Source organism: Erythrolamprus reginae, chromosome 5 (genome assembly GCF_031021105.1).
Source record: "Erythrolamprus reginae isolate rEryReg1 chromosome 5, rEryReg1.hap1, whole genome shotgun sequence".
Lineage (NCBI taxonomy): Eukaryota > Metazoa > Chordata > Lepidosauria > Squamata > Dipsadidae > Erythrolamprus > Erythrolamprus reginae.
The window spans coordinates 27,117,480-27,139,083 of NC_091954.1; the positions used below are offsets into that span (position 1 = coordinate 27,117,480).

Here is a 21,604-nt window from a genome sequence, read left to right on the forward strand (position 1 = left end):
GCACCTTGGTGTATAGTCATGCTGACCACATGACTATGGAAGCGCCTTCGGACAATGCTGGCTTCGTCAGCTAAGAAATGGAAATGAGCACTACTCTCTAGAGTCAGTCATGACTGGACAAGGGAAACCTTTATCTTTTATTTATTAGTTGGATACTCTTGGCATATTGGTAACATATTTCAGTATCACTATGGATACCACTAGTGATATAGAAACTGCCATATCAGGCAGGCATCTGTTAATAGTTTTTGGAAAGAGCACGAAGCTACACATCTTAAGATGGATATAGAACCTGTTTTGGAATCCATTGAGATCCTATTTGGAAAGACTTCAGGGGATTTCCCTTCTGTAGTCTCCTTAAAATGTAATACTTCTGAAGCTGTTAAAATTGTACTATGGTGTTCCTTTTTAACCTCTCCTTCCAAGATTCACTTATAGTACATCAGAATTTGAACTGGCTTCATATGACCAGCTGCAAATTTAGTCTTACTTTAGTGCAGTGCTTCTCAATTATTCCCTCCCCCAGGAAGAAGTAAACATTTGGCGCCCCCCCCTCCCCGCCCACTCGGCTGGGACTATTGTTTGCAATATTTGGCACATTTTTGCTGAAAAACTCAAGTGATTTATCAGTGTGATTGAGGTGTAATGTGTTTAAGTGATGCTTTAATTTATTTGGCTTCATGCTATCCACTGCCAACGTTAGTAGACACAGTAAACATACTGTGGTCTTTCCTCACCTCCCACAGTAGTCACAGTGAAGCCAAGCACTACATATTTATTTATTTATTTATTTATTTATTTATTTATTTGTTTGTTTGTTTGTTTGTTTGTTTAATTTGACTTCTATGCCGCCCTATCCCGAAGGACTCAGGGTAGAATCCTTCCATACATACACTTCATCATATTTCCTCGTCTTAGCTTTCAGGAGACCTACATTTGTCTTATTATCTCCATCTCTCTCCTCCTTTCTTTTCATCCCTGTTAAATATTTTTCCATGGTGTCTCTTTAAGGTTTGTTATCTGCACTTCATGTCTCCTACACTGTGCTGTGTTCAGTACAAAAAACCCTTACTCCCTGCAGCAAGAAAAAAGCATGTTCCCTGATGTCATGCGTCCCCCTGGCATTGCTCTTCCCCCCCAGGGGGCCCCACCCCACTATTTAAGAAGCACTGTGTTTGAGGTGATCACTAAATCCACACTTACTAGTATTAGGTGTAAAATAGGTTGTTGAGTGTCATCCAAGAAACCCTGATTCAAACAAATTACATTTTCATACCTTGATAAATTTATGATTAGTACTGAAGGAGGCCATTGGAGCTATGAGTTCTGCCACCTGTTTACTGGATCTGTGTCCCTCTTGTTTGGTTTCGGCCAGCAGAGAGGTGACATGGAGCTGGGTCCAGGAGATTGTCAATGCTTCTCTGAGGAGGAGGGGGGTCCTTCCTGGCTCCCTAAAAGGAGGCACTTGTGCACCCCCTCCTCAAGAAGCCTTCCCTGGACCCAGCCGTACTTAACAACTATCGTCCAGTCTCCAACCTTCCCTTTATGGGGAAGGTTGTCGACAAGGTGGTGTTGCTCCAGCTTCAGCAGTCCTTGGTAGAAGCTGATTATCTAGGCCCTCAGCAGTCAGGATTCAAGCCTGGCTAAAGCATGGAAACTGCTTTGGTCGCGCTGATGGATGATCTCTGGCAGACCTGGGACAGGAATTTATCCTCTGTCCTGGTGCTTCTTAACCTCTCAGTGGCTTTCAATACCATTGACCATGGTATCCTTCTGTGCCAGCTGGAGGGGCTGGAAGTGGGAGGCACTGTTCTACACTGTTCTCCTCCTACCTCTCCAGTCAGTTGCAGTCGGTTTAGAGGGGTTCAGAGGTCGACTTCTAGGTCTCTCCCTTGTGGGGTGCCTCAGGGCTGGTCCTCTCCCCCCTGCTATTCAATATCTACATGAAACCGCTGGGTGAGATCATCCAAGAGCATGGGGTGAGGGGTGAGATATCATCAGTATGCTGATGATACCTAGTTGTACATCTCCATCCCATTTCAAGTCAGAAAAGCAGTGGAGGTGATGTGCCGGTTTCTGGAGGCTCTTAGGGTCTGGATGGTTGTCAACAGGCTAAAACTCAACCCGGACAAGACGGAGTGGCTGTGGGTTTTGCCTCCCAAGGGCACTTCCATCTGTCCATCCATTACCCTGGGGGGGGATTATTGACCCCCTCAGAGAGGGTCCGCAACTTGGGCATCCTCCTCGATCCACAGCTAACATTAGAGCACCATCTTTCAGCTGTGGTGAGGAGGGCATTTGCCCAGGTTCACCTGGTGCACCAATTGTGGCTCTATTTCGAGAGGGAGTCTATGTTCACAGTCACTCATGCCCTCATCACATCAATGTTCGACTACTGCAACGCTCTGTACATGGGGCTACCTTTGAAGAGTGTTCGGAAACTTCAGATTGTGCAGTATGCGGCGCCAGAGCAATCATGGGCTTTCCTAGATATGCTCATGTCTCGTGGCCACTCCGTGGCCTGCACTGGCTGCCGATCAGTTTCTGGTCACAATTTAAAGTGTTGGTCATGATCTATATAGCCCTACATGGCATCGGGCCAGAATACCTTTGGGACCATCTTCTGTTGCACAAATCCCAGCGGCCGATCAGATCCCACAGAGTTGGCCTTCTCCAGGTCCCGTTGACTAAGCAATGCTGTCTGGCGGGACCCAGGGAAAGAGCCTTCTCTGTGGTGGCGCCAGCCCTCTGGAATCAACTCCCCCCGGAGATTAGAACTGCCCCCACCCTCCTCACCTTTCGCAAGCTGTTGAAAACCCACCTATGTCGCCAGCTATTACAGTTTATGTATGGTTTGATTGGGTGGTATGATTATTTAAATTATAAGGGTTTTTAAATTGTTTTTAATATTGGATTTGTACACTGTTTATTGTTGTTGTGAGCCGCTCTGAGTCTCCGGAGAGGGGCGGCATACAAATCTAATAAATTATTCTTATTCTTATTCTTAAAGAGGGTTATATTTATTACTTTTATTTCTATTGCTCTTGATATCCCAACAGCATGGTCAAACAAAACCTCAAAGTACAGTGGTGGAAAAGCAAATTATCATTCATATTACAAATTGCTTATGGGTTTGCATTTAAGAGTTCATTAAAACTTTTTTTTCATTTATCAAATTCTTTCTGAACAAGGATAATTCTCAGATTCTGTGTTAATTTGAACTGCTACCAAGGCAAAAGAGTTTTAACTTTTTAACAACTTATTTAAATATTATTAAGGAAACATTTTTAATGGCTTGTATATGCTTCCTCATAAATGAATGACAAATGTGTGTCCCACTGAACATTAATCCTCCAAACATCCCTAATATAGAAAACCACTGATGCAACAGTAAAGTTAACAGTAAAGCAGTGAATAATCTATCTTTTTTTTTTTAGAAAATGATCATCCAAGGAAAGCTTAAGCATATATTTAACTTTGCTTCTGGGTTGTGTTTATTAAGAATAGCATTGCCTTATTAAGAAAACAAAACATTGGCGAAATAATCTGCAATGTATTATTTGGATTTTGTTGGATAGATAATAAAAATGCCCCATTTTGAGTTTACTGTACATATCCAAACTGCCATTAAAAATCTGATGGGCACTTTCATTAAAGAAAAATGGTGGTTCTGTATGTCCCTTAATGAAAAGGGAGAAAAATAGGATATAGAAATTGCTGACTACATCTGTGCCAATACAAATTATTTTCCCCAATTTGTTCATTCCTGTGTGCAATAAACTTTTCTACTTAACTTAATGAGCGATCATTAATGCTGACAACAGTGTCTAATGTTTATGACTTTTGTGATTTTTGAGGCTTTAATGTTAGTGACAATTTTCCATAATGGACTTTATTATTCTTGACAAACGATATTAGGTCACATTATATAAAAGATGTAGTGGAAATCGTATGCTATATGTAAAAAAGAAAATAGAGTCATTTTAAAAGATCAGGAGACTGCAGGTTATAAAACTGCATTAAAACACAACAAAACATTAACTTTGTAGTGTGCCTCGTGTGGCAACTTTCTCTTTTTATTATGCTTTTCCCTTCCCAAGTTAGGTTTGAATTCTTTTAAGGTGTGTTGTCGTATCTAGCTTCTTAAACATTTAAACACAGATTCCCATATTGAATAGGGTAAGAAACGTTGTGAGTTTCAGTTAAAAAACATTTGGCAACATGGTTCTTCACAATTATTTTTTTTTCTCCTTCTTAACATCATACTGATACATTAATTCTTTAGAAAAGGGAAATTTCTAGCTGCTTGCTCTTCCTAATCTGAGCCATTCAACATCTTTAATGCACATGGAACTCAGTGTCAATTACAATAGCATCATCCCACATTTGTGGAATAAAAAAGAAATGTGAGCTTAGTGTATTGTGGTGCTTGTTGAGGGTAGTGTGAAGCTTGACTGAAATGAAATAGGATAGAGCAGAATGTTGAAATCCTCATAATGCTATTAAAGAAGCCAATAGTTCATTGTCACCTGAAATACAGCGTGCCATCCAGCTGACCTCATCTCAGAAGGATATTGCATGACTGAATGGAGTTCAGGGAAGGGCAGAGAGAAATGATTAGGTGCATTGGGTCTGAAAAGAGAGTGGCCATTACTTTCAAAACAGATGCAGAAAAACCAAGAACAATTTTTTAAAAGTACAAAATAAAGAAGAGCAGAGTTGATTTAAGCATTGGAAAGGTAAACAGTCTGGGTGATGATAAACAGAATGGCTGCCTCAACATATTAACATTATCCATAAATTAATTTACCTGTATTTAAAAATAGTGTAAGCCATTCTGTTTATCATCACCCAGACTGTTTCCCTTTCCAATGCTTAAATCCACTCTACTCTTCTTTATTTTGTACTTTTAAAAAATTGTTTCGTAAATTTTCATGGGTATATGTATGTAGATTGTTCTGAGTTCGGGTTTTGCCCTGTGTAATATTTTGCATGTTTATGCGACGTTTCGGTGAAATCACATTCACCATCATCAGGCTGAAGTTTCCAAGCTTCGTGCTGTTGTAAAATGGAATGTTTGCAACTGTCATTTCTTCCTAGTATATAGTGTGGGGGTGGAGATTTGGTTTGAATGTAGCAAATAGATTGGGTGATTATGTTTCAGTGATCTGATTGGTTGGTGTAATCATAATTATTAGAAGGATTGACATGGTGATTTTTATGAAGTGTTTTTTGTTTAAGGCTGGTTTCCAAATTTCAAAATTCCAAATTCATAATTATTAGAAGGATTGACATGGTGATTTTTATGAAGTGTTTTTTTTGTTTAAGGCTGGTTTCCAAATTTCTGGTAGGCGGGTTAAACAAAAAAAACAACAAATTTCTGGTAGGCGCCTTAAACAAAAAAAACACTTCATAAAAATCACCATGTCAATCCTTCTAATAATTATGAATTTGGAATTTTGAAATTTGGAAACCAGCCTTAAACAAAAAACAGTTCATAAAAATCACCATGTCAATCCTTCTAATAATTATGATTACACCAACCAATCAGATCACTGAAACATAATCACCCAATCTATTTGCTACATTCAAACCAAATCTCCACCCCCACACTATATACTAGGAAGAAATGACAGTTGCAAACATTCCATTTTACAACAGCACGAAGCTTGGAAACTTCAGCCTGATGATGGTGAATGTGATTTCACCGAAACATCGCATAAACATGCAAAATATTACACAGGGCAAAACCCGAACTCAGAACAATCTACATATATATATATATATATATATATATATATATATATATATATGTATGTATGTATGTATGTATGTATGTATGTATATATATATATATATATATATATATATATATATATATATATTGTGGGTGGGTGGGTGGGTGGGTGTATGTATGTATGTATGTACGTACGTATACACTTTTATTTTACAGTCCTGATAACCCACCCCACAGGACTCTTGGTGGCATAAATTATCAAACAGAAAGAAGTAGTACTAATAAAGGTTTAACTATAAAAGTTAAACAAAGATAAAACTCGGTATAAATTCCAAGATAGGTTTACAAAATGGGCTTTCATCTGGAACCAAAAGCATCCTGAAATAAAACAGCTTTTATGTAATTTGTGTGTATTAGTACAATAACTAGCTAACTATAGCATTAATTTCTATGTTCAAATTAATGAAACTCATACAAAGAAACTGTGTTAGTTATATTAAGACATCAAATGCTTGTGGATAGCATGCCTAATTTTTTTTTAAAAACCTAAAATTAAACAAGACGGGAATTCAGAATGTTCCTGCAGAGTTAATATACATGGAGTGTTTCTCTCTACCTTGGAAATTAGAACATGAATAGAACCTCTATAAACTTAGAATGTTGAGGACTAAGTGGACAAGAGAAGAGATTGTAACTTTTTCCATGTTTGGGTTTGACAGAATTACTAACCCTTTCCCTGCCACAATCCCTTAACTTCCAATGGGTTATTTACAGTGGGTCAATCTTATATTTGATTAGAAATATTAACCCAAATAGACAGAACTCAATATTAACCCAAATCAAAGAGAGGTAGCGTTCTAAAACTATTGCTTAAAAAATAATACTAAACAAAATGCTAGACATTCCTTATTCTCATATAAGTGGATTTTTAAAAACATTATGATGTATCTTTAGGTAAACTGTAATTGAGGGTTATAAATTTATGTTGTTTCCAGATGAAAAATAAAGTATGCAAATCAGAATAGCTCTGAACCCAAAATATGCACAATCCATTGCAGTTATTTGGTGTAATAAAGCCATTAGAACAAATGCTGTCAAAGCCAAAATTGAAAAATCAACAGACGATCCAAAGTGTAGACTCTGTAAAGAAACAGATGAAACAATCGATCATGTACTCAGCTGCTGCAAAAAGATCACACAGACTGACTACAAGCATAGACACGATGCTGTGGCACAGATGATCCACTGGAACTTGTGCCAAAACTACCATCTACCAGTGGCAAAGAACTGGTGGGATCATAAGCCCGAAAAAATGGTCGAAAATGAGCAAACAAAACTACTGTGGGACTTCAGACTTCAGACTGACCGAATTCTGAAGCATAACACACCACACATCCTGATTGTGGAGAAAAAGAAAGCATGGATCATCGACATTGCAATCCCAGGAGGCAGCAGAATTGAGGAGAAGCAGCTAGAGAAATTAGTGAAATACGAAGATCTAAAAATCGAGCTGCAACGACTCTGGCATAAGCCAGTGAAAGTGGTCCCAGTGGTACTTGGCACGCTGGGCGCAGTGTCAAAGGATCTCAGCGGACATTTGAAAACCATCGGAATTGACAAAATCTCCATCTGTCAATTGCAAAAGGCTGCTTTACTGGGATCAGCAAACATAATTTGCCGCTACATCACGCAGTCCTAGGTGCTTGGGAAGCACCCGATTGGCGATGAAATACGAAATCCAGCATAGTGATCTCATTTGCTGTGTTGTATTGACATAATAATAATAATAATAATAATAATAATAATAATAATAATGATGATGATGATGATGATGATGATGATGATGATGATGATGATATTCGCCCATCATGTTTGACGATATCTTGATAGCTTGATATCTAAAAGGTTGTAGGCTGTCCACAATGTGTTTGCAGATGTCTGGTAAGGCTTATATGGGCATGGAATGTTCTGCCACATGTCGGGGAGACGTGTGTCACCATTGTTGCAGCATTTGCAGCTCGGACTTTGCGAAGTGTTCGCTTCTCTTGTGCTATGGTTGTTCTTCTGGCCTCAGATGTATGGCAGCCTTGGTGGATCAACATGCACCATGTTGATCAATCTTGTTCAAGGGTTTCCCAGGAGGTAGTGTTGATATCCAGGGACTTGAAGGAGGTTTTATTTCAGTCAGTTATTTCAACAAATACTTTATTTGACAAATGTGAAGGACAGGGCCATCCTATTGCACAGGTGAATATGACGATCAGCAATGAAGCTGTATTGACACAAGACTGTTCAGAAACACTAGTTACATCTTCTGGTTAACCAGAAAGGAATGTGATGTTATATGACATTTACATTCATAGATCTAGTGATGCGAAGATATGTAGTCAAATCCACCTGGAGATTTTCTTCAGTTGAAAGAGAACTAAATAGGAGGGGAAAATGGAAACAGGCGAACAATGGACCCTCATGTAAAAATCACCCCTGCTGAACTGATTGTGACATTTTCTGAACAACAGCAATTATATCACTGAAAGTAACAAACAGTTCAGAGAATAATTTGTATTATATTAAGAACAGCAAAAGCACTATCAATAAAATCCAAAATAACATTGTTAGAAATCGACGGAAATTTTAAGTACCATTTCCCCCAAAATAAGACATCCCCTGATAATAAGCTTAATCGGGCTTTTGATTGCATGGCAATAAGACTAAGCACTTATTTCAAGGTTCAAAAAAATGTAAGACAGGATCATATTTTCAAGGAAACTCTGTAACCAACATAGAACATGGGACACCTAATTTGGCAGCAGCACTTGTGAAAACAATCCTGAAAATGTACCAATTGAATGTGAGTCAGTGTGATGCGGTTGTATATGCAGCAAATGCAATTTTAAGCTTTATCAACTGAAATATAATACTCAAATTAGAAGAAATATTTCCATTATATTCTATTGGATTAGCCTTTTTTGAATAGTATGCTCAATTAATCGGTATCAGATGAATTAGAATAGTTTCTGAGAAGGGCAACCCAAATGATTAAAAAACAAAAACTGTAGACAAATTGTTATTAAGAATAATTGAAGGAACTTGAGAACATAAGATTAAGAAGGAATTTGATACTACTCAGAAAGGGTCACACGGGAGACCCATCCTATTATACTTCTATGTAACATCAATTCAGTGACTTGAGGAAGACTAACAATTCTTTTCTATAACTTTCTGTTAATAAGATTGAGTTATCAGTTCCCTTCCTTGCAACCATTTCAGTAACCTTTCTCTAAATGTGGTGCCTAGAACTGTATTTAAAATAAGCATCTGACCAATGAAGAATTTATTTGTTTGTTTGTTTGTTTGTTAGATTTGTATGCTGCCCCTCTCCATAGACTTGGGGCGGCTCACAGTAACAATAAAACAATGTACAACAAATCTAATAATTTAAAAACACTAAAAAACCCATTATTAAAAGCAAACATGCACACAAACATACCATGCATAAACTGTATAGGCCAGGGGGAGATGTTTCAATTCCCCCATGCCTGACGGCAGAGATGGGTTTTAAGGAGTTTGCGAAAGGCAAGGAGGGTGGGGGCAGTTCTAATCTCCAAGGGGAGATGGTTCCAGAGGGTCGGGGCCACCACAGAGAAGGCTCTTCCCGACGGGACTGGAGAAGGCCAACTCTGTGGGACCTAACCGATTGCTTGGATTCATGCGGCAGAAGGTGGTCCCGGAGATATTCTGGTTCGATGCCATGAAGGGTTTTATAGGTCATAACCAACACTTTGAATTGTGATCGGAAACTGATTGGCAACCAATGCAGACTGCAGAGTGTTGGTGTAACATGGGCATACCTAGGGAAGCCCATGACTGCTCTCGCAGCTGCATTCTGCACGATCTGAAGTTTCCAAACACTTTTCAAAGGTAACCCCATGTAGAGAGCACTACAGTAGTTGAGCCTCAAGGTGATGAGGGCATGAGTGACTGTGAGCAGTGACTCCCAGTCCAGATAGGGCCGCAACTGGTGCACCAGGCGAACCTGGGCAAACGTCCTCCTCACCACAGACAGATAGACAAGTACGGGCCCCAGTCACCTCGACTGACTCGTTGTCAGTCGACTCTGTTATCCAATTGGAGTGGAGGTCTGCCTGGATCTGAGTGATTTTATCAGCAAAAAACGTGTTAAAATCCTCGGCACTACTCTGTAAGGGCTTTCCAACTCCCCCCTGGTTAAGAAGGGAGTGGGTCACCCTAAACAGAGCAGTCAGGTGGGATTCCGCTGATACAATCAAGGCGGCATGATACGCACATCTTGCTGCCTTGAGCGCCACTTTGTAAGTCTTAATATAAGCTCTTACAAGTGTTCGATCAGATTTGGACTTACTCTTCCTCCATTGCTTCTCTAGACCTTCTCTTCTGGCATTTCAACTCCTGGAGCTCCTCATTGAACCATGGAGCTCTACGGGGTTTAGTGCCGCAGAGCGGTCACAACGGCGCAATCCGATCAAGAGCCTCCGCTGCAGCCTTGTTCCAGGCCTCAGCAAGAGACTTCGCTGAACTGTGGATGAGTGCATCTGGAATAATGCCAAGCACCCTCTGAAAGCCCTCTGGGTCCATTAGGCATCTGGGGCGGAACTGCCTAATCGGTTCCACCTCCCTACGGGGAAAGATTGGAGCCAGGAAGTCAAGCCGCAATAGAAAATGGTCTGACCATGACAAAGGCAACACTTCTAAGCCGCTTAGTCTCAGACCATTACTCAATTGCCCAGAGAGGAATACCATGTCGGGTGCGTGCCCCCCCCCTCGTGAGTCGGACCCTGTACTACTTGAGTCAGGTCCATGGCTGTCATGGTGGCCATGAACTCCTGCGCTAACCCAGAGATTTTGCCAAGCGACAGCAGGTTAAAGTCCCCCAAGACAATAAGTCTGGGGAATCCTACCACCAGCCCGGCTACCCCCTAGAGCAGCACAGGCAGCGCTGTTGACACGCAGCTGGGAGGCAGGTACATGAGTAACAAGCCCACCTGAACCCCGAAGTCCAACTTCACTAGCAGGGACTATGCATTTCCCAAGCAAACAATTTTATATTTCTGTCTACTAAATTTCTTTGTTATTTTTAGCTCACTGCTCAAGATCCTTTTGAATTTTAATTTTGTTTTCTATATTATTTTTTAACCCTGCTTAATTTCATGCCATTTGCAAATCTGGTAAGTATTATTTTCATATCTCCTTCAAAGTTCTTATTGAGGAGAAAAGAGGCCAGAACTGTGACATTCCTTAATATCTAATTTCTTGTTTAATGAGAAACAATTAATGAGAATTTAGTACAATTTTTCATTTCAGGTTTGGATCTCATTCAATTGGTAACATCATCCAGTAACACTGAGTTAGTTAGCTGATCAAAATAGGCTAGTCCCTCAGAAACTTTAGAGAAGGCAAGTTATTTTACTTCTATAGCTTCTCTCTGTATGACTGTGTATTGGACCTGGCAGGCGCATATGTGAAGCTAGTTTGGCCTAAGGCAGGGGTGTCAAACTCTATTTCATTGAGGGCCGCATCAGGATGTGTTTGATCTCGAGGGGCTGGTGGCTAGGGTAGGCATGGCCAGCTCAACATCATTCATGTCAGGGCACCTGTGGTGGTACAAGCATTCTGCCAGCAAAAACTGGCTCCTGAGCTTTGTTTGCAGCTGCAACAGCCTCCTATAACCCTCTGCCAGTAAAAACAGAGCTCAGGAGGTCCGCCCATGGCCCTCCAAGCTCAATTTTCACTGGCAAAGGCACTGTGGGCCGATCCTTTGTTGTTTCCAGGGCTGCTCCGCAGGCCAGATCTAAGCACTCTGCACCTGGATCCGGCCCCTGGTCTAATGGTTAAGGTTCCTGGCTAGAAACCAGGAGATTGTGAGTTTTAGTCCTGCCTAAGCCATGAAAGCTGGCTGAATAACTTTGGATCAGTTACTCTCTCTCTGAACCCAACTCACTTCATAGGGTTGTTGTTATGGAAAAAATACAAGAAAGATATGTTGGATGTGTTTGAAGTTACTGCCTGTAGTTATTTGTAAAAATAATAAAAGCAAGATTCAAATAAATAAATAATCCTCCCATTCGAAATGTCAAATTTAGGATTACTTTTTAATAGATCATTTTTATTGAAAAGTTAAAAATGCTATTAGACCCCTAACTATTAAAAAATGGGTGTAGGTGTAAAACTGATGCAATGTAAGCTGATGCAATAGGAGTGATTAGCATTTGTCATCACCGGTTTAAGACTCTGATGAGGTCCACACAAGATTGTTACCATTTTAAGAAGTTTCTTTATTAGAGGGTGTATCTTTAGAGAGTCTTTATTAGAGGATGTATCTTTCTCTCTCTCATCATGTATCTCATTGCTCTATCTGTGTCTGTAGCTATATGATAAGATATCTACCACATATATGTATGTATATATACTACTCAAAAAAATAAAGGGAACTCTCAAATAACACATCCCAGATCTGAATGAATGAAATATTCTCATTTAATACTTTGTTCTGTACAAAGTTGAATGTGCACAACAGCATGTGTAATTTATTGTCAATCAGTGTTGCTTCCTAAGTGGACAGTTCAATTTCACAGAAGTTTGATTTAATTGGAGTTATATTGTGTTGTTTAAGTGTTCCCTTTATTTTTTTCAAGCAGTGTATTTATTTATATAATAAACCACAGTTAATTATCTAAGGGCTCTGTGTGCTGTGTTATGTTCCTGGGTTTATTTATCTCATTATACTAGCCATGATGCAAAACTCTGACAGAAAAGAAAATAAGAGAGAATAAGAATGTGAAAGACAAGAAATGGGGGGAAAATGAAATAAAATGCAAAGAAATAGCTTCTGATCTTTTTGATCGTGGTTCATTTTTCTCTATTTTCAGCAAAATGTCAGGACTTTCAGTTACTAATAAATGTAGTTATTGATTGCATGTGTATTAAGTCCGTAAAAAAAGTTCTGGTTTTAGGTAAAAAGTGATCTTTAATATTTTTTCAATCATTATATATATTTCAATGCAGAAATCTCTGACCTTTTTACAAGCCCACTAGGCGCAATAAAATGTCTTCATGTTATTCCCATTTCCAACCAAAAGTGAAAGTACTTTCATGAGAGCATCATATCCAGGGGTGGGTTGCTGCCCAGATGGGGGGAACGCAGTGGGGTAGCGAAAATGGAGCTCCACCCCAGAGCACTATCACTGCCTCTATCTCTATCATTCTCTATCACTATCTCTATCTTTATCACTTTCTATCAGTATCTCTGTCTCTAGCACTATCGCTATCTCTAGCACTATTTCTATCTCTAGCACTTTCTATCACTATCACTATAATTATCTCTATCACTACCTCTATCTTTAATACTCGATACTGCTCCACACCCATTTGCACTTTTCAGGTGACTGTGAGGACACAGATAAATTTTCAAGTGGCCTCAATGACTCTCTAAAAGCATGCAAATGGCCAGCAGTCTGCAAGGAGTAGAAATCCTTCCTTCAAGTCAGAGCTGAGGAAGCTTCTTGGATGAGATGTGAAGTGTCTTCAAAGAAAAAAAATAAACAAAGTCAGGTTGCCTCCTAAAAAAGCATCTTTGGGAGGAGTCAGAGGTGAGTTGCTACCGCAACGACTAATGCAAAATCTCATGGCTCTCAAACGCGAGTGCAGAATCGAGCACAATTTTACTTCCTGTACCTGTGCTGGACGCAAAATCTCGCATGGGGAGGCGAGTGCACACATGTTTTGGCAAGTTTTTTGGCTTCCCCAGATGCAGGGAATGTGCCTGCATGTGCATCCCTGTTTGAGATTTTGCATCCTGCAAAGGTGCAGGATGCATAATTGCACTCTATCCCGCACTCACATTCCAGAGCCGCGGAACTGTGCGCAATTAGCCATCCCGGCAGCATCCCACGTCTGGGACAAGTCTACTTGCAGATAGATTTAACCTTTACACAGATTTATCAGGGTTTGTGGCATGTCTACTTAGATTTTCTTCATAAAAAACAAGAAAGGTTTTATTTGAGGCGACACGTTCTGATTTGATTCCTTTTGGGTTTTTTTGTCTTTTCCCTCAGACACACTATGAAAATGGAGAGTACATTATCAGGCAAGGTGCTCGAGGAGATACTTTCTTCATAATCAGCAAAGGAAAGGTAAGCTTTTCTGACACTGTTTAAAGGGAATGACTTATGGGGATGAGACAGCAGCTCTTAGTGCAAACACTAGGAGGATATATACGCTTTCATATTTGATTAAATGTTGTGACTTCGTGTTTGGGTAAACATGGAGCTTCCCAAGTTATTTGTTTACTTAAGCCTATTCACCACTTGACAGGAATGATTACAGGTATGTACCTGTCAAAGCTTATTTGCATGTTTTAGTTTTTCCAATCCATTATTCAGTAAATACTTCATAACCTGTATACAAATATAAACATCCATGATATCAAAAATATGCCAAGGAAAAAAATATGTATTGAACTGGTCCTCATATATCAATTTGAATACATTGACAACTCAGGATATGTTGCAAATTCATTTTTTAATTCAGTGAGGTGTTGTTTTTTGTTAATGCAATTGCTAAATCTGTAAAACCACTGTAAATTAAAGGTGCTGTTGGAATTCTCTGAATTCATCCTTGGACCTCAGCCCCTTAATTAAGTGTTAAAGGAAATTAAGAGAAAATGACAATAAATGAAAATAATCAGAATCTACAAAGCACTCTTCCCTCCTAGCTGTCTGCTCTTGCCTCTTGCCTTAATTTCCATTCACCAGGATGTGTGATAGGAAGCATAATAGGAACAACATTGGTGACAGCCGCAATTAAGAAGGCTTACAAAAGCCTTTTAGGGGGGAGAATGGCAACTTTTAAAGGATACAGGTGTTTTGCAGCCCAGCATTTAAAGTTTACCACATGAGATGGAGCTGAGCTTGTCCACATCAGTCCTGTTCTGCTATTCTGTTTATAAGAATAAATTGAGAGCTTTGTGTGTGTGTGTGTGTGTGTGTGTGTGTGTGTTACCTCTACTTAAGAACGCCTCTACTTAAGAACTTTTCTAAATAAGAACCGTGTGTTCAATATTTTTTTTGCCTGTACTTAAGAACCATTTTCTACTTAAGAACCTGATCCCGGAAAAATTTCCCAGAAAATTTGAGAGTGACACGAAGGCCCAGCCAGTTTCCTGCCATTCCCCCTTTAATCCTGGCCATTTTAGGCTTTTCTGGGCTGCCAAAGGAGCCTTTGTGTGGCGCTTAAGGAGGCTTTGACAGTCCAGAACGAATGAAGCATTTTCCTTTCTCTGGGTGCTTGGAGAGGGAATAAACCTCTGCCAGCGCCCAGAGAAAATAAATATTCCCTTCGCTCTGGGCAGCCGAGGAGTCACCACAGTGAAGAAAAGGTGCCGGCTACAAAGTAAGTGAGCAAGAGGAGAGGGGAGCCCTTCGGCATGGGAAGGAAGAGGCAACAGGTAACAGCAGCAGCAGCAAGTGTATGGGAGGCAGCCTCGCGCCGGGTGTATTTTGAGGTGCGTGCTCCTCCTCATCGCCTCTGAGTCCCTCTTTCTTTTTAATCCTTAAATTTTGGATTTTTTTATTCCTCTTGCCTCACCTTCTTCCTTCAGCAGCGACTGTCCTCCTCCTCTTCTTCCCCCTCTTCCTCCCACCCAAATTCCGAGCTTTTATTTCTTTCCTAATGGTTTTGCATGCATTATTTGCTTTTACAATGATTTCTATGGGAAAAATTGCTTCTACTTAAAAACATTTCTATTTAAGAACCTGGTCACGGAAAGAATTAAGTTCTTAAGTAGAGGTACCACTGTATGTAAATTTTCACAGGTACAGGTATGAAGGTCTTGTCATATTTGGGTTTCTTCCCGCGTAAGTTTCAGAGGTTCCTGGCAACGTTTTGTCATCTTCAGGCTGGTGCTTTTGGCTTTGTGCTAGGGTGAACAATATATAACGTCATATATAACATGTGGGAGAGGCTTCATCCTGCAGTGGATAGACAATAGCTAAAATGGTGATGATGATGATGTAGTTAACATTATTATGGAAAAGTAAAACAAAGTTGAGGTTTGATATTATCTTATTTTACTGCACCAAAGGAAGTCAACACCTTTTTTTTCTTTTTTCCCTTTGCCCCACACTTCTCCCTTTTCTTTTTCATCCATATTTTCTTTTACATTTTTGTACTGAAATAAAATTAAAAATATGTTAACATTCATACATACATACATGCATGCATTTACAGTATACATTTATATAGAGTAGTCCTCTATGAATACAGTTAGAGGACCACTGGTTTGAAAGTGGGTGTTAAAGGGGCCATCAACAGAGGGGGAAGTATAAGACACCATTAATCTCCTATCTGTAATGGAGTCCTTTCAACACATATAAGCAGATTCCACACCCATTTTAACTGTGATCTGGTAACCCTGAGGTTACAGATAATCCCCCAATGGTCTCAATGACTCTCAGAGAGAGTGCTAACAAACCAGATAATTGCAAGAAATAGAAATCCTTCAATTTCCTCTGTCCTACACACACACACACACACACCACCACCACCACCATTCAGTCAGAACTGAAGAAGTTTCTTGAATGAAAAGCAAAATGTTTTCAAGGAAGAAACAAAATCCAGTTATCTTTTGAAAAAGCACCTTTGGGACAACCATGATCTGGATTATTGAGAATCTCCATAGCCAAATGGGTTTTGGATTGGCCTCTTGTATCTCTACTAGATGTCTAGTAGATGTCAATAGTACTGTATATCTTGCAAATCAGCTTCCTAACAAACAGGAAGCAGCAGGTGAAGCTAGGCAAAATCACATCAGATACCTGTACAATTTGCACAGCCAGCAAGTGGTGTACTCTCACCACTTCTCTTTTCTCTATATACCAATGACTGCATCTCAGACGGTCCATCTGTTAAACTACTGAAATTTGCAGATGATACAACAGTGAATGGTCTCATTTGAGACAACGATGAAACCACTTACAGACAGGAGGTTGAACAATATAACCTTGTGGTGCTACCGGAACAATCTAGAACTGAACACACTCAAAACCACAGAAATGGTGGTAGACTTTAGGAGAAACCCTCCCATTTTACCACCTCTTACAATATTAGACAACCAGGGGTGGGCTACTGCCTGGATGGGGGAGAATGCAGTGGGATAGTGAAAATGGAACTCCACCCCAGAGCACCTAATTTGCACTGAAAGATGTTGAAAAAAAATGTAGGGCATCCTACATAAACCGCGCCCACAGTGTGGTAGTAAAAGTTTTGGTAGCCCTTCACTGTAGACAACACAGTATAAACAGTAGAGATCTTCAAATTTCAAAGTTCTATCATATCTCAAGACTTAAAAATGTCACCTACCATCAAAAACCTCATCAAAAAAGCACAACAAAGAATGTTCTTTCTGCGCCAACTTAGGAAGCTCAAACTGTCTAAGCAGCTGCTGATACGGTTCTACAGATGAATGATTGAATCTGTCATCTGCACCTATATAACTGTCTACTTTGGTTCTGCAATCCAACAAGACCGACACAGACTTTAGAGGATAATCAGAACTGCAGAAAAAACAATTACTGCCAACCTGCCTTCCATTGAGGACCTGTATACTGCACAAGTTAAAAAGAGAGCCGTGAAAATATTTATGGACCCCTCGCATCCTGGACATAAATTGTTTCAACTACTATCCTAAAAATGTCACTATACAGCACGGCACACCAAGACAACTAGACACAAGAACAGTTTTTTCCTGAACACAATCACTCTGCTAAGTGAATAATTTCCTCACCACTGTCAAACTATTCACTAAGGTTGCATTACTATTATTATTAGTTTTCCCATCGTTCCTATCACCCATCTCCTCCCACTTATGACTGTATGGCTGTAACTTGTTGCTTGTATCTTTACGACTTATGTTAATGTTTATTGTTTCCTGATTGCTTATTTGTACCCTATGACAATCATTAAGTGTTGTACATCATGATTCTTGACAAATGTATTTTTTCTTTTATGTGCACTTAGAGCATATGCACCAATGACAAATTCCTTGTGTGTCCAATTACACTTTGGCCAATGAAGAATTCTATTTTATTCTACTCTATCAGTTGCCCAGCCAACATCTTCCTGGCTGATCTCAGACAACATTTTGTCAACTCTTCTCCCTGGAAAATCCTCTTTATCTGAAATTCATTAATGACAATTTAATCACGTGATACCTTGGGGAACAAATAATCAAATTCCATCAAGATTTCAGGAGCTTCCATTCCACTATCATCCTTAGCTTTGACCTATCTATAAAATAAAACCAGGCAGTGGGCTACAAATAGATTTGTTTTACTCTCTTGATAGAGATCCTCAATTAAACCAGTCATTCAGCAGGCCAAATTATCCAACCAAGATCAAAAGACAAACTAACAGCCAGAATTTTTCCCAGCCCCCAGTTCAAACCTATACTAAATAATGGCACTGCATTCCATATTTCCATATACAGTGATACATTGTCTTACAAACTTAATTGGTTCCAGGACAAGGTTTTTAAGGTGAAAAGTTTGTAAGACGAAACAATGTTTCCCATAGGAATCAATGGAAAAGCGATTAATGCGTGCAAGCCCAAAATTCACCCCTTTTGCCAGCCGAAGCGCCTGTTTTTGCGCTGCTGGGATTCCCCTGAGGCTCCCCTCTATGGGAAACCCCACCTCTGGACTTCTGTGTTTTTGCGATGCTGCAGGGGAATCCCTGCATCGCAAAAACGAGTGCTTTGCTGGCAACGGAAGTCCGGAGGTGGGGGTTTCCCAGCGAAGGGAGCATCAGTGAAATTGCAGCATCGCAAAAACACCGAAGTCCTCAAAACCCCACTTCTGGACCTCTGTGTTTTTGTGATGATGCAATTTCACTGAGGCTCCCCTCGCTGGCAAACCCCACCTCCGGACTTCTGTTGCCAGCGAAGCACTAGTTTTTGCGCTGCTGGGATTCTCTTGCTGGGATTCCCCTGCAGCATCACAAAAACACGGAAGTCTGGAGGTGGGGTTTCTCATGGAGGGGAGCCTCAGGAGAATCCCAGCAGCGCAAAAACGGGTGCTTCGCTGGCAACGGAAGTCCAGAGGCGGGGCATCCCAGCAGCGGTGGTGGGTTTATAAGGTGAAAATAGTTTGTAAGAAGAGGCAAAAAAATCTTAAACCCCAGGTTTGTATCTCTAAAAGTTTGTATGACGAGGCGTTAGTAAGACGAGTTATCACTGTATACAATTATCCAACAGATTCTCACAAATAACTAACAGCAGAACAAGGATATTAATATGGGAATTAAATTGCAGCAAATACAGATGCCTACTGTGCCCAGTGATGGGCTCCTACGGGCATGGTCAGGAATGCAGTCCCGGTAGCAAAATTTGGAACTCCACCCCAGAGCACCCAATTTGCACTCAAAGATGTTGAAACAAAATGCATAAGCCACACCCACAGTGTGGTAGTAAAAATTTTGGTAGCCCATAACTGACTGTGCCCCCACATCTCTACCAACAGACCATTTCAGATCCCAACAGATATACACAAATGGTTAGAGGTGTCTTCACATGCTCTTCTACTGCTGTGATATTTTCCAACAAAAGAACAATTTTGTACAAAAAAATAATGGATACAATTATTCTCCTAATGTTCCCCTTATCAGTCCCCATATAAACAGTGTTATATCTATATTTATTACCAATAAGTACTTGACAAAAATAAATAAAAATAGAGCTTGATAAAGTAAAGTCAAAAAGTTTCAGGCTATGTCAAAACTTCTCAACAAACACAATAACAAGTGTTGATTGATAATGTGCTTCTAATCTGTCTTCCCCTCATTATCCCAATTTAAATCCCTATTTTAATCAGTTTAGCCTTTCCATAAATGTGATGCAGTGAAACTGTAGGCTTTTTGTAATGTTTGTTAGTTGGAAAAGAAACTAACAAGCTTCTCGGGTTTCCTTAATCTTTTTGCTGCCACCTAGTGGTCAATTGACCCAAATATAGCAGTTCATTTTTGGGTCTGATGCCCAGCACATGGAAAGTGTTGCAATTTGAGTAGATAAATAGGAGAGAAAAAATAAATCAAGTGACTTTCAAGATTTCAATTTTTTTGAGAAGCTGCGTGATAGCTAAATATTTCTGAGTCAATATGACAAAAGCTGAAGAGATTTCACCCATTACTAGAGCCGACAAATATTTTATTACACAAATATCCAGCAGTTAATGCAAATATCTTGTCCCTGCCATTTTGTATCCCTATATAAAATTTATTTTATTTTATTTATTTATTTATTTTGTCCAATACACAATGAGAGTTTTAGTGGATATATATATATATATATATATATATATATATATATATATACACACACACACACACACACACACACACACACACACACACACACACATAGTAAAATACGATGAAGGTTATAGAGGAGATACTCATAGTAAAATATATCTATGAAAGAATAGAAAAGAAGATATAGTAATAGAACATATCAATGAAAGAATAGAAGAAGAGATATAGGAATAGAAGAAAGGAATAGGAGATATAGGAGAGCAATTGGACAGGGGACGGAAGGCACTCTAGTGCACTTGTACTCGCCCTTACTGACTTCTTAGGAATCCGGATAGGTCAACCGTAGATAATCTAAGGGTAAAGTGTTGGGGGTTTGGGGATGACACTATGGAGTCCGGTAATGAGTTCCACGCTTCAGCAACTCAGTTACTGAAGTCATATTTTTTACAGTCAAGTTTGGAGCGGTTAATATTAAGTTTAAATCTGTTGTGTGCTCTTGTGTTGTTGTGGTTGAAGCTGAAGTAGTTGCTGACAGGCAGGATGTTGCAGCATATGATCTTGTGGGCAATACTTAGATCATGTTTAAGGCGTCTTAGTTCTAGGCTTTCTAGGCCCAGGATTGAAAGTCTAGTCTCGTACCGTATTCTGTTTCGAGTGGAGGAGTGAAGGACTCTTCTGGTGAAGTATCTTTGGACATTTTCAAGGGTGTTAATGTCTGAGATGCGATATGGGTTCCAAACAGATGAACTGTATTCGAGGATGGGTCTGGCGAAAGTTTTGTAAGCTCTGGTAAGTAGTGTGAGATTGCCAGAGCAGAAGCTACGTAGGATTAGGTTTACAACTCTTGAAGCCTTCTTGGCTATGTTGTTGCAGTGGGCTTTGGCACTTAAATCTTTTGTTATTAGTATACCAAGGTCTTTAACCGAGTGGGGATTATCTGTGATAACTTGATTATTCAGTTCGTATTTGGAGTTCAGATTCTTCTTCCCAATGTGTAGGACAGAGCATTTGCTACTTGAAAATTGCAGTTGCCATGTGTTAGACCACTCAGAAACAGAGTTCAGGTCTTTTTGGAGAGTAATTGTGTTATCGGTGGTGTTGAAGAGTTTTACATCGTCAGCAAAGAGGACAAATCTATACAGAGAACAACTATTGTATTGTAGATGGCATTTACAGTATGTCGTTGTAAATATTTTATTTTGGCATTGAGTTGCTGACAGATTAAATAATGGCTTATCTTTGTAAAATGTACTTTATTAAATTTCTGCAAAAGATAAAATATAAAAAAGAAGAAAAAGCAATTATGAAGAAAACAAGAAAAGTGAAAGTACAAAAGGAATAAAGAAAAAAGCAAAGAAATAGAAAAAGGTTAACTTCCAACTTTTCTTGATATTATTACAGCTATAAAATACATTAACACTTTTATCTAAAATTCAACAGTACACAGTATTTTTATAATCATAAGTGATTCTAACTGTCAACTCCGAGTCCTCAAAGAGGGGCAGCATAGAAATCCAATAAATAAATAAA

The 21,604-nt window shown here is 39.5% G+C and overlaps 1 protein-coding gene across 6 annotated transcripts in view; it reads left to right on the forward strand.

The window, feature by feature from the left end:
- Positions 1-21,604, forward strand: part of PRKG1 (protein kinase cGMP-dependent 1) — a 1,199,739-nt gene that overhangs the window by 927,615 nt on the left and 250,520 nt on the right. For all 6 annotated transcript variants that reach the window (XM_070752281.1, XM_070752276.1, XM_070752278.1 and 3 more), the window contains one exon: positions 13,828-13,905. In XM_070752281.1, coding sequence (XP_070608382.1) covers positions 13,828-13,905 — 78 coding nt within the window. The remainder of the gene's footprint in view (positions 1-13,827; positions 13,906-21,604) is intronic.